Raw genomic sequence first — 14,051 nt, 5'->3', positions numbered from 1 at the left:
TGCCATCTTTGGCTGCGGCCTGGGTATCCAAGGCTGTTGAGTGGGCGGGGGCATTGGAAGGTATGCTAACAGTGAACAGCTGAAATATATCTCCCACATACGGGAAGCGGCCTCCTATTTGGGAGAAGCTGCAATAGATGCTGGGATCCTGGCTTCTAAAGCATAGTTACTACAACAAGAAAGAGAATGAAGTGTCCTGGGATGGTGCACTAAACTAATACTTTTATTGGATAAATAATAAAATATTCTCAGACTATAGCATAAAAAGAACAGCGAAAATAGGTTAAAATACAGATAGCTAGTGTCAAAAGAATAAGAAAATGTGATATAAAATATATGTTCTCAAAAGAACATTTGAAGCAGCGCTCCTACAAATTCATACAATATTTAGTGTTAGTGATATTCATGGTGTATACTTTATTTATAGTGTTCTCACACTTCTATTTTTATACAACACCATACAAAATTATTATTAATGGTCCCTGCTATTAATATTTAATCCATATGTGATGTTCTAACAGTCAGTACATCTCAGATGTCTGAGAACATTTTTGAGAAATTCTGTCTGACAGTATCCCATGTGGTTTCTCATATAATTATTGTGTAAGCATCATGTCAGATCTTTGACATATATCATTAGTTAAATAATATTTAGATGTTTAACATTAGATCTATTTCCCCACAGTAGTTTTCTGGAAATGCTTATAGTATTTAAAGTTATTTAAATATCAATAAAATAATGGCATTTTAATTATGAATGGATGAATTTATCTCATCATGAATTAGATCAGAAAATGCAAATAGTACATTCTCTAATATCACTTCTAGTATATACTCCTGTGAGTATTTGATTAGCCAGAGTATGCCTGGGAAAATTATGCAAATCAGTGAGCTATACAGTATCAATTACACTTTGAGTGTTTAAGCTGTTCTGATTTCATATACAGTATAATTCATCACTCGAAGTGGAAATAGCTCATATTATTGTTCACATTTGCAGTATGCAAGGTTCATTAGGCAGGGACATTAAACATAACACATTAGTATAACAAATGAATGGAGGCAGCGCCGCATGACAGACGCAGCGTTTCGATATAGAGCTTTGTCAAGGTAAAGTTTGATTACTCCTGACTTAGACAAAATCTGTGCATCAAGGATCCATTGAGATTCCTTCAGTCACCTGATGCAGTGGGATCCACCTATCATAGCGGACCTCGTATTTATGTCCCGCCTTACTCCCTGGATTGACAGCGCGACCACGTTTCCTTGGACTGATGGCATCGTCATAAGGAATCTCAATGGATCCTTGATGCACAGATTTTGTCTAAGTCGGGAGTAATCAAACAAGCGGCAAACTAAGAGGTCCTGACCAGCCAGACGTCCAGCTTCTAAGCCAGACAAACCCTCTGCCTGATGGGGTGGGCCTCCTCCTGGGGGATCCCAGGGTGGCAGGCCGACTTCTTAATTTTGCGGACTCCTGGCATCAAACTACAACAGGGGTATGCCCTCACCTTCCAGAGGCATCCTCACCCAAAAGTGTGTGGGGGGGGTGGTGGGTGGTGGTGGTGGTGGTCTTCTTTCTTCGGCCTTGTCCCTCCAGTAGGCTATTTACTACCTGCTGCGGGCAGGGGTGATCATCCCAATTCCTGTGGTTAAACAAGGAAGGGGTTATTCCAATCTGTTTTTTGTTCAGAAACCAAATGTGTCTCATCGCCCTATTTTTAAATTTTAAAAACCCTCAACAAGTTTATCCGTGTACCCAAGTTCCGTATGGAGACTCTTTGGTCAATTATTTTGGCGATGGAACCTGGGAATTTTCCCTGGACATTCAGGATGCGTATCTGCATGTGCCTATTCTGCTATCCCACCAACAATTTCTACGGTTTGCTGTCTTGCAACAGCATTACCAATTTTTGGTCTATCAACTGTTCTTCACCAAAATAAAGGCGGTTATGACGGCCTACATCAGGCTTTGGGGAGTTAGAATACTGCCATACCTGGACAACCTTCTGATATTGGCACAGTCTCAAGCTGTTCTACAACACCATCTCCAATTGACCATTGCCTGCCTACAGACGCATGGCTGGATCACCAATTGGAGAAATCCTCTCTATCTCCAATAGAGCGGAGGGTACATCTGGGGGCACTTCTGGATTCTCAGACACAAAAGGGGTTTCTGCCGGGGGACAAGAGTGCGAGTGCGCAAATTGCTCTGCAAGCGAAGGGTATCCATTCTATCAGCGATGCAGGTCCTGGGGGTCAATGGTATTCACCTTCGACATGGTGGAATATGCTTAGTTCCACTCCATGTCTCTGCAACAATTGATTCTCTCCCAGTGGAACGGGCAATATAATCTAATATGATCCCAGAGGATCCTTCTAACTCCAGATGTTCGTCTCTCTCTCATGGTGGCTACAAAAGGCTTATCTAGACAAGTGTCGCCCATTCTGGATGCCAAACTGGGTGCTCCTCACCACGGACGCCAGTCTTCGCGGATGGGGGCCTTGCCAGGTCATAACTTTCAGGGAAGATGGACAAATTATCCTGTAGCTTCGTGCGGTATACAAAGCGCTCATCCTGGCACAGGACCTACTCCCAAGGCAGGCAGGTCCGGATCCAGTCCGACAACGCGACTACAGTAGCCTATCTCAATCATCAGGGAGACATACGAAGTCAGGCAGCCATGAGTGAACTGACAAACCTTCTGATCTGGGCAGAACGTAATCTTCCGGCTATCTCATCCCGGGAGTCCTCAACTGGGAAGCGGACTTCCTAAGTAGTCAGGACATACATGCTGGAGCGTGGGCTCTCCACCCGGGGGTTTTTCAACTCCTGGTGAACAAATGGGGCCTACCAGACGTAGACCTTGTGGCTTCATGTCACAACCACAAGGTCCCCGGGAACGGGTCCAGGACCAGAGATCCCTCAGCTGCCTTCGTGGACACTCTGGCAGTGAGGTGGGACTTCAAGCTGGCGTACCTCTTTTCTCCGATTTCCCTTCTCCCAAGGGTCCTTAGGAAATTCAAGCAGTAAGGCGGCACAGTATTACTAGTAGCTACTGCTTGGCCCAGGTGCCATTGGTTTGCTGACGTATGGAATCTATCCATAGGCACTCCATTTTTTTCTCTATGGCCGGATCTGTTAGCGCAGGGTCCCTGCCTGCATCTGACCATCTGTCTTTGACAGCGTGGCTCTTGATCATTCCATCTTAAGAGCCAAAGGTTTCTCCAGCTCTGTGATTCAAATGATTCTTAGGGTACGAATTCCCGCATTTATTACAGAGTTTGGCACGCTTTTGGTCAATGGTGTTCCCACAAAGTATGACCCTAAGGTTTTTAGGGTTTCCAGGGTACTTTCTTTTCTCCAGGCTGGGTTAGACCTTGGTCTCTCCTTGCCACCCTGAGAGTACAGGTTTCTGCACTGTCTGTTCGGTTCCAGCAAAGGATTGCTTCTCTGCCGGATGTTTAGCAATTTTTTTTTTCAGGGTGTTCTCCGAGTTCAGCCACCCTTTGTCCCACCGGTGGCACTGTGGGATTTGTCTTTGGTTCTCAAGGTGCTACAGGCTTCCCCATTTGAACCTCTGGACTCTGCGAGGAGAAAAAGTGTCTTCGCTGTCAATCACTTCAAATCTACTATCTGCTCTGCACGCAGTGTATCTGATTTGGCAGCGCTCTCTTGTCACTCACCCTTTCCGATTTATTTTAATTTTTTTACCAGAATAGAGCTGTCCTCCGTACACGGGCAGGTTACTATCCTAAGGTAGTGTCGCATTTTTTCATGTGAATGAAAAGATTGTGGTTCCAGCTTTCCAGTCTTCAGACCTTTCTGAATCTATGTGGATCGTACAAACTCTTTGTGAATACCATATAACAAAAGAATCTGTTAGCTGGCCAGCCTCATTTTAGAAAATCAAACCAACTCTGACTCGATGGTTGCATATGACTATCTCTCAGGCTTGCATGCAGGCTGATCACCCTGTTCCAAACACAGCAACAGCGCGTTCTACCCGGTCTAGTGATCATCGTGGGCGTTCGTGGTGCCTCTGCTGAACAATCGTGCAAGGCAGCCACTTGTCTTCTGTCCACATCTTTCTTTGGTTCTACGCCTTTGAAACTTTTGTTTCTCAGGATTCTTCCTTTGGGTGGCGGGTTCTCCTTTCTGCTCAGGAGCGTCCCCACCCTTAGGGGAACTGTTTTAGGATATCCCCATGGTATCCCTATGGACCCTGAAGAAGAAAATTAGTTATGGTTGACTTTTATTTTGATAACTCCTCCTTTTCTTTGAGGTCAACAGGGCGCCCACTCTGACGCACCTGGCTGCATTGGGTACTTTTTTCCTTTGGGTCACGTATTCCCTCATCTTGTGTGTTTCTGGTGTACATTGTCCTTCCTTCTCCTCCTCTTTCCTTCTGCCTTGGGCTTGTTTATAAAACTGAGTGCCTGTGGCCAGGGGCGGGGTATATGTAGAGGAGGAACTGAGGCATTCTGGGAGCTGAAAGCTTTAACTGTTTTGGTGCCTGGATCACTCAAACCACATTTCCCCTGGTATCCCTGTGGACCCTATTGACCTCGAAGAAAAAGCTAAGAATGGTAAGTATCATAACTTTCATTTTTTCTTTTATGTTAAGATGTAATAAACTGCTCCACTTCAGTGTAAATATTTAGTGTTGTGTTAGGTCATGTTCTGATATTTTTCAAATTTTTTATTTTTTTTTCCCCCTCAGACTACTGGCCGCAGCTTTGAGGACTTTGATGGGCAGGTAAGAAATACTTATCCTTTCAATCTCAATTTTTGTGCAGCCGGTGGGACTTTTCAGACACAGGTTTGAGCTAGTTTGTAGACTTGCTGGTAATTTTAGAGCACAGGTTCTCAAACACTGTCCTCAGGAACCCAAACAGTGCATGTTTTCCTTATCTCCTCACAGAATCACAAGTGAAATAATTAATTAGAATGGATTATATTTTATATTCTAAGGTAGTGCTTTATGCAAAAAATATATTCTAGAGTGACTTACAAGAATTGAAAATAACGCATTCAAATTTTTTTTTTTTTTAAACACCACCCCCTTTCCAGAGACTTTGCACCTGGCCAGTGTTTTTTTGCATATTTCAAACCTACCAGTATAGGCCCAATATGTCATTGTAGAGGAGGAAGAGAATGTGTGCTGATTAGGCAGGAGCATTGAAAGTCCAGCTTATGATATTTAAGGCAGGATGCCTGCTGTGCTAAGGCCAGCCAACTATGATGTCCAGTGGTATAGATACTCTACAGTGGTTACTGAAAGTGAGTAGAAGATGTGCTGTATGAACGATATTAGTGAAAGATTTCCCTTTAACTTTCTGTAGTGCAGGACAAACTATTTTTGGGGTACACACTGTCATCCTGCACTCTGAACAGGCAATTATTGATGATATCGTCAGATTGGCCTGCATGTACGGACGACAAAAGTCATGGTTAACGACCCGCGGGAGCGCACATCGTATACACACTGAACGATATATCATTGAACGATATCGTTAGCCTCCATATCGTTCAAAAAAATTGTCTAGTGTGTTTGCGGCTTAAGGGTTATACTTGCTAGTCTGTGCTTTTCATATTTTCTAGGCACCACATATTCAGCTGTTTCAGTTGCTTTTTTTTAAAGGGGCTATTCCATACAAAACCAGGTGTGGGTGGGGTTTTTTTCGCGTATAATTGCCCCTTGTCCAGTATCCAAAACTGCTGAAAAGGTGGTGGCTTTGTAAGGGACTGCATAGTAAATTGAGCCCTAAGGCCTTAAACTTTATGCAAAGAGCACCTTAAAGTTCGATCAAACAACTGATTTTTAAATAAACTTGAGGGGAAATTTACCAAAAGGCAATTGGTGATGTGCAGAGGTTTCATACCACCACACAAACTGTTTTGGCCACCATATGACTGGATTTACTGGTCAGCGGTTTGGAAGGTGATTCTGAACTGCCGTTGATGTGGCATTTAGTTTCACACAAGCCACCAGACAAGTATCTCGTCAATCAGATAAGTATGTATAATATACTTTTTATGTGTAGTGTTCCCGCTAGGCTGTTTTAGCGTGGGGCCGTGCCCAATTTTAAAAGGGCAAAATGCCCCAGCCCTTTTTAGCGGTGCCCCACTAAAACAGCCTGCCCTGTTGCTTCCCCCACCCGTGAGTTCCAGTGTCCTGCAGGTGGTAAAAGTTGTTATGACCTATTGCCGCCGGTTGAATAGACGCCATGCGCACGGCATCTACTCAACGTGAGGGGAGAGCTTAGGGGAAGCCCAGCAACCTCCATAAGTGCTGGTCACGCCAGCTGTCACAAGGACACGCCCCCTTTTTGGGAGTGCAAAGGATGCCATAACCGTGAGAGATCCCTGCGTGCCTTCTAGCAGAAACTCTGTGTGCAGTCATTAGCTATTGATTAAGTGGAAAACCTAATAATCCTATGAGGGGAGGGGACAACATTTTAAGAAAATGAGGCATACATTTTTAATAAGGAATTGGATTAATAGACCAATGTTTGTTTATTCATTAATTATATTATGTTGGCCATAGTAAATGCTTTGCTAATGCAGTGTAGTGTGGGGTTTTGGACAATGGTGGTTTTGTGGTAGTTTTTGCTTTAGTAAATCAAGCGGTTTTGAAACTGGCAGAAAAAAGACCAAAAAAAAGTGTGGTGCGTTTTTATTTTGCCCCTGGCATGTATCTTTAACCATCGTTACAAGTGGCTTTCGAGAAATGTGGGCAGATAATGTGTGATTGATATACACGTAGTCGGCTAATTTCCACTGACCTGTCATCCTTCTTAAAAGCTGGGAATACTATTAGTAAAACTAATCCACACTAGTCTTGCTTTACTAATGTTTGTTGCTGGATGCCTATATTGTTTTTGTTGAACAGCAAAAAATACTACCTACGGTTTCAATGGCTTTCTTGGATGTAGACCATATATATTGTTCACTGATTACATTGGTAAGTTAGAATTTATTTTTTTTTGTTAGTTTCCTAATGTATAAAGGCTGTTTGATATTGGGGTTTGGTGTGTAGAATTGTTTGTCTTGTTTTTTATACAGTTTGTAAACCTAGTGAAGCTGTTTATTGGACTTGTGAGCGTTGTGTTTAGAATGCTTTATATTTGCAATAAAGTGCTGCTTCAAAATCCATAACCTGCAATTTTCTCATTCACAAACCTATTTGTAGTCTTACAGATAAAGGAGGAAAAATCTTTTAATATTGTGGTGTATGACATGCACAACAAATTATATGATCGATCCCATATTGGCAGTGATAGTTACAGCATGCTAGACTAATGACTGTAATTGACTGCACTGAAAATTACTTTCATCTTGTATGATCCATAATAATGTAAATATAGATGGAGCCTACGGGTTAATGAATCCTTTAACTGAGTTCATAATCTGTACCCGTTGTGTTTTGTTTTGTTTTTGTTTGTTTTTACCAGGGAAGAGGTAGAGTAATTCTGATGATATTGCTGTGTATTGTTATGCGTCTGCTTGCTGTTACTATGTGTCATCATGTTGTGCGAATCCCCACTGGTGATATTGGAGACCACCATGAGGATTGTCCTCAGTAGTGGCTGCTCTAAATTTTAATAAACTAACACATGTAAAGTAATGCTTTTAAATATTTTACAATTCTCTGCACCTTTGCAACTGATGAATAATGACCTACTGATTAGTGGGAGATAGACTGTTTTAAATTTCAGGATCTCTAGTTGTTTTTGAAGTGTGCTGGTGTGGCACACTTGTATCCTGAGAAAATTGGACTTCCAGTAGGCATTGTACACGCACACCAATTTTTTTTTTTCCACTTCCTTTATTTTCTACACATTATATTGGTCAGCTACCAGCGGACATATCAACATATTTCTTTTCTTTTATCAGACACTGTGCAAAGATGTCAATCGGAGATGTCTGCACTTTAGTTTAGCTCTGTGCCGTACCTCCCATTTAATCTTCTCTTAAATACAAAACCGGAGTGTAATAACACAAGGGACAGGATGGTTTTGGAGATCTACTTGAATACAGAGTTTTGTTATTTGTCCTCTCTATCCCTCATTGGAGGTGGTGGTAGCAGCTGCTGTCACAGCTTCTGTGATATTGTCCTGGCTCTATGATCAGCATCCAGCAAGATGCCAAAGAATGATTCCAGGTTCCCAGCTACTACAATCTGGAGGATGATCTCAGAAATATGTGCACAGTACAATAGCCTTTCTCAGAACCATTTTAAGTGAGATAACTGGTGAAGCACAGTCCTGGTTGCCAGTAGCGGACTGTCGACACTTCCATAGTGATTGGAATTAGGAGAGGCTGGAAGGTGAAAAATGAACAACCAGGTCACACTGCCAGAGATTCACAGAAATGCCAATTACCACTGGCTGCTGTAATATTTGTTGATAATGGTTCTGCCTTACTGTAGCCACACACATTCACCAATACCAGTTGCAGCTGTTGTTCCACTGTTATATACAGTATTCATTTTCCCCACGTCTCTTATATTGTAGCTCATTTAGGTAGGGAAATCTTTACCTCCTGTTACATGCTATTGTATATTTGTATCATGATGCCCCTCCATGTAAGAACTACTGTAGAATTAAAGCTGTACATATTACTATCACTAAATTAGTTTCTGATGGTCTTCAAAAGCAACTTAACTTGTATTTCTTCAATTCATTTTTATATACATAATCATTACACATGCAGATGACTTCCACTTGATTTTTCTGTAGGAACATGATATTGAAACGGCTCATGGTGTGTTACATGTCACAATGCGGGGCAGTCCAAAAGGCAATAGACCAGTGATCCTCACATATCATGACATTGGCCTAAACCGTAAGTGTTGTTTATTTTTCTTCTTTTTCTACATGCATTTAATAGTGTAAAATGACAGTTGAGTGGTTTGGTTTTGGCTCAGATTTTCCGCCAAGTTTGGAACTCTGAACAAGACAAAATGTTGTCATCTTTCACAGACAAGATGATTTTCTGATATCCGAACTTGGAGGGAATATCCGAGCTAAGACCAGACTGCTCATTTCTATGAATAATGCATTGCATGACATACAGTAGAACTTTAAGCTTTTATGAAGCTGCCTGACATGGTTACCAAACACCATTGGTTTTGTAAGGGTATATAAATATCGATGACCCAGCTGATTAAAATTTAAAGAGTTGCACTGTTAATTTTGGCAGAGCTTCACATTTCTCAAATTTGATGTTGCACAAAAAATGGATTTGTGTTTTTAATTGTTTTAAATTGTCACCAGTTGGTTACTTCCCCGGCCCTCGTGTGTTTTCCTGTATAAATATCTCCAAAGGTTTATCCCAATCAGATCTAGAGCAATTGCTGTACAGTGTGTTTTGGCATTCTGCTCAGTCTTTCATGCCTATAATAATAATAATAATAATAATAATAAACGCAATGTAAAATGAAAATTGAATTAGACCGGACCTTGTTGCTTTTATCCTCCATTGCTCATAGAGCAGGTGCTTGGTGTGAAAAGGTCATAGGGTTTGAGGGTAAGCCCAATAAAGAGCATTGGAATTATTGAAAGCCTGTAAAGCAATTTTGTTTTGTGGACTTTTATATTGTAATGTCAATTCTGTGTTTCCATCCTTATTTAACAATAACCCCATATGTGGCTTTTCTGTAGAAGTCTGATGTACACTAATTCTTTAATGTATACCCATTGAAAACCAGCATAAATATACACCCTGTATTTTGAATAAATATCTTCCACTCCTTTTACAGACCTATACACAAGCTTGTTTAAATTCTCATTAAAAAGTCTTGGGGCTTGACTTACTATTGTGCAGTTTGTCAAAGCCACCGATGACCAATGAATTTGAAGCAGCAATAGAAATTCAATACATGGTAAACCAGGCTGGTTTAGCATTTATTTAAATCCATCGGTCTGCACAATAGTAAATCTACCCCTAGGTCCCATATTGTACAAGGGACACTTGGCCAAGGCTCCTGTAAATCCTGTAATGTAGATGGTAATAACTGTGGCTAGTGTTCTTTAAATAGGAAACATGGGACAACATTTCAATAGAGAATAATTAACTAACTAGTTGGCTCAATTATATATTTTTTTTCTTCCCATCAAGATAAATCCTGCTTCAGCACATTTTTCAACTATGAAGATATGCATGAAATCACCCAGCATTTTGCAGTTTGCCATGTGGATGCCCCTGGCCAGCAGGTGGGAGCACCATCGTTCCCAACTGGGTATGTAGTTCTCCACAACTGATCGTTTAGACTAAGGTGAAAGATGCACTTTTCCCGTGCAAAGAAGTAGTGCGTTGGGGGGTATATGCATGGGTTTACATCTTGGGCATCTTGTCATGAAAAGGACAGCTTTTGATAAATGGGAAATAAACAATTATTCCTTATTCTGCTTAATTTCCAGAGTTTTATTTTTTGCTGGACATATTTTGTTTGCATAAGACAATTTATATCTGTTTCAGATACCAGTACCCTACCATGGAGGAGCTGGGTGACATGTTAATGGCTGTCTTAACACATCTCAGGTAATTTAATAAGTTTCAAATAAAGTTGTTTTTGTTTTGTTTTGTTTTTAAACGTGGCTACCCTAGGTACAAAATATTCCTGATTCTAAAATTTACTTGTCTAAGAAGTGCAGAGAATACAAGCTTGCACACTAGCTCCACGTATTGCAGATCAAGATCTTCATAGACCAATTTCTATGCCTTAAGCTAACACAGCATGGTGCAGTAATTTTAAATGGTGACTTTAATAGCGGTGTTTACTAACCATGCTCACATCAAAGGTTGGCATGTTCCTGACCTATACGATACAAGTAGTGTTCAGTAACCGGACATTTTGATATCCTATATATATTCACGGGCTTCAATTGTAAACGTTTGTTTAACTTGAGTGTTGAATCTCTTCCTTGTCGCTGCTATTCTTTCTAATAATTAGGTGTGGTCTCTCCATTTCTGTATGTCTTCTTTTCTTGGTACTTTTTAACTCTATAATTATATTATTGGACCTTCATGGCTGTTGGAAGTATGAAATTTGACAAATGTGAAATATTTTATTAAGTGCAAAATTATGATACTGAGAAGTTTGACTTTCAAATCTTTCCTTTGTTCTGTACATTATAGGATACTGAAATACTTCAGTCAAAGGAAAAAATCTAATCTACAGTAGCTGCAGGTCATGGAAGATGTGCAGGAGCTTACTCATTATTCATTTTAATACAGCACTGGCTAATCAAAGTTTTGTGACACGAACTGTCTCTGCCTGTGGCTTATTTAATTTGTGGAATCGTACTGTATTTAACAAAGTATTCCCTGCTCTAGACCTCATGAATCTGATAACTCAGGCTACACCTAGCCCCCTATTTTTGGCTATTAATTTCCAAAATCCATAAAGCTAAAATAAGCACTAGTTCACAGCATCAGGAGAGGAGGGTGCTAATTTGTGGGAGGCAGTGACCTGTCCATTAGTGTATCTGTGTTACATTGCACAGCACGGACGGTGTAATGGTTAGCATTACTGTCTCACAGCACTGAGGTCATAGGTTCAATTCCCACCACGGCCCTAACTGTGTGGAGTTTGTATATCTACCTGTGCTTGCGTGGGTTTCCTCCGGGTACTCCGGTTTCCTCCTACACCCCAAAAATATACTGGTAGGTTAATTGGCTCCCAAAACAAATTAACCATAGTTGGTGAGCATGTTATAAGAAACAGATTGTAAGCTCCAATGGGTCAGGGACTGATGTGAATGGCCAAATATTCTCTGTAAAGCGGAATGTGTGCGCTATATAAATAACTGGTAATAAATAAATAATTGCTGTGTGTAATGGGGGCAGTGCCATAATGTGAGGAGTGAGAGCGCTTGAGAGATGCTTAATGGAAGGATCAGGGTCCCCCCAATACTAGGCTAGAGATGAAAGGCTTCTATCTAATTGCTACTGTAAATATTCCTCTGTTTGAAACAATGTTCATACATCCAGTTTGTTTTATATGCTGATATGTAAATACCATCCTTTTTGACAACCCCGCTCCTGTAATATGCTTCCTGACACACTGTCTATTTTTTAAAGCTTCAAAAGGTGCTGTGACCCTATTCAAACATGTAAACATGCAATCAACCGTAGCTAAGTGTACATAAGGACTGACTGAGAAAGGCACATCTCTTATTTTACAAAACTAGCCTTCTAATCTATAGTAAAATCCTTTTACATGTGACGTTGGCAAGTAAGTAAAATGTGGGCTCCCTCTTCTGTCGCCCCCGCCTGTTGCGTTTCTCTGCATTGGAATAGACAGGAACCATTAGCGTCCATTGTCTGCATTTAAAAGTTCCAAACGCAGCTTATTAAAATGCTGTCACCACTTCTGAAAAACTAACAACTGGGATTGGCTAGTCCAGTGCAGTTTTTGTAAAAGAATACTGAGATGACTTCAGAGGGGGTGGGATCATATACTAACATAAGAATGCAATTCTGGCCCAGCTCTCATCATTTGGATACACAGGTGCATTATGTTAAATGTGGTCTGGCAACAAAAGTGGAAAACACTCCCAGTATGAATGGGGCAGAAGCTGAAATTCATGCATGTTACATATCCTGAAGAATACAATACATATTATTTTCTTGTCTCGTGTAATTTTTTTTCAGCCTAAAATCCATTATAGGAATTGGCGTTGGAGCTGGTGCCTATGTGTTGTCAAGATTTGCCGTGAGTACATATAGTTTTGCTCGGCAAAGGCACTGTCCTCCTTTTCTCCCTGACTTTCCTCTTCCTCAATGTATGTTGTGTTTAAGCTGCTCCCATCCTGTAACTTTTTAGCTCCACAACCTGACCACCCTCACTTTATCTTCCCATTCATAAAGGTGAAGGTGTGTACAACTGGAGTACAAGATTACTTCCCTTTCAGAAATTATTACTAAGCAGATTTTTACTAGGGGAATAACTGTAGTAACATGTTGCATCATGCTCATTTCCTCCATGCAAAGTTATATTTGTAATGGCTGCTATGGGGGATTATCTGGTACAATATTTAAGAACAGTTTTAGTGGCCATGGAGTATCCTCAGCCACAGCCTAACAGTTACCAGATATACTGTCATACACAGTAGATTGGTCTGTGTGAACTGGTGGATGGCTTGAATTATCCACCAACCAGATCAGCCTGACCAGTTATCCAGTTTCCAGGGGAGAGGCGCAATAAGAGGGGGTAAGGAATTCACTTGGATCACTACCAGGAGATTTGGGGTCTGAGTTGGTCACCAACAATGATACTGCAGGTGACATTACGTAAACCCTACTCCCACAGAGTCATTGTGTATAGTAATATCGCAAAAAAGATGGGGAGGTCTGAATTATAGAGCTGCCAAAGATTTGGGGTTCTGCAGGTTATAGACACCTTAAGAACAGGGTTGGCATTATATAGGTATAGCTTTCACTGGCATGCATTAACACTCACTAGGATGCATTATGTATTGTACAGTGAGTAGACTTTTCTAGCTCTGATGTTGGCAAGATTAATTTTAATGACTGGTATTCATAATAATAGGGTTGCAAACCTTTTTATTTCTGATTGAACTGCAGCCCAATCCCCGCTAGCATAAACAGTGGTTCCCTGTATCCATCGCATCCCTAGGTACTACTGTATTCATCCCTGTCTTGGCCAGGGATGACACTTTGGGGAATTGAGTAAAACAAGCACATAGAAACGAAGGGTGACAATCCTGATTTAAAGTTCCTTTTCCACTGGGTTTTTACTTTGGATTTGACAAACTCTCTCTACTTGTGGGCTATAACATATGTTTTACATCTCTTCTCTTCCCTGGTTCTGCAGCTTGATCACCCAGAACTGGTAGAAGGTCTTGTGCTAATAAATATTGACCCCTGTGCAAAGGGATGGATTGATTGGGCAGCTTCCAAGGTAAGTCTGTAACTAATATATCACAAACAAAGAAAAACTGTTATGCATTGTATATGTGGTCAATTTATTTATTAAAACTTCCTGTCCCCCTTCATTCATAATATGATGGATATTTGA

At 40.9% G+C, this 14,051-nt stretch overlaps 1 protein-coding gene across 3 annotated transcripts in view; it reads left to right on the top strand.

Moving 5' to 3' along the window:
• The window catches only part of NDRG3 (NDRG family member 3), an 83,064-nt gene that overhangs the window by 33,620 nt on the left and 35,393 nt on the right, over nt 1-14,051 (top strand). For all 3 annotated transcript variants that reach the window (XM_088480708.1, XM_088480709.1, XM_088480707.1), the window contains exons 3-8: nt 4,725-4,760; nt 8,746-8,851; nt 10,127-10,247; nt 10,487-10,549; nt 12,665-12,725; nt 13,848-13,934. In XM_088480708.1, the coding sequence (XP_088336834.1) occupies nt 4,725-4,760; nt 8,746-8,851; nt 10,127-10,247; nt 10,487-10,549; nt 12,665-12,725; nt 13,848-13,934 (474 nt within the window). The remainder of the gene's footprint in view (nt 1-4,724; nt 4,761-8,745; nt 8,852-10,126; nt 10,248-10,486; nt 10,550-12,664; nt 12,726-13,847; nt 13,935-14,051) is intronic.

The sequence above is a fragment of the Taudactylus pleione genome, unplaced genomic scaffold (assembly GCF_031769625.1).
Source record: "Taudactylus pleione unplaced genomic scaffold, aTauple2 ptg000256l, whole genome shotgun sequence".
In the NCBI taxonomy this organism is placed as follows: domain Eukaryota; kingdom Metazoa; phylum Chordata; class Amphibia; order Anura; family Myobatrachidae; genus Taudactylus; species Taudactylus pleione.
This window is presented reverse-complemented; position numbering and strand designations above follow the sequence as displayed.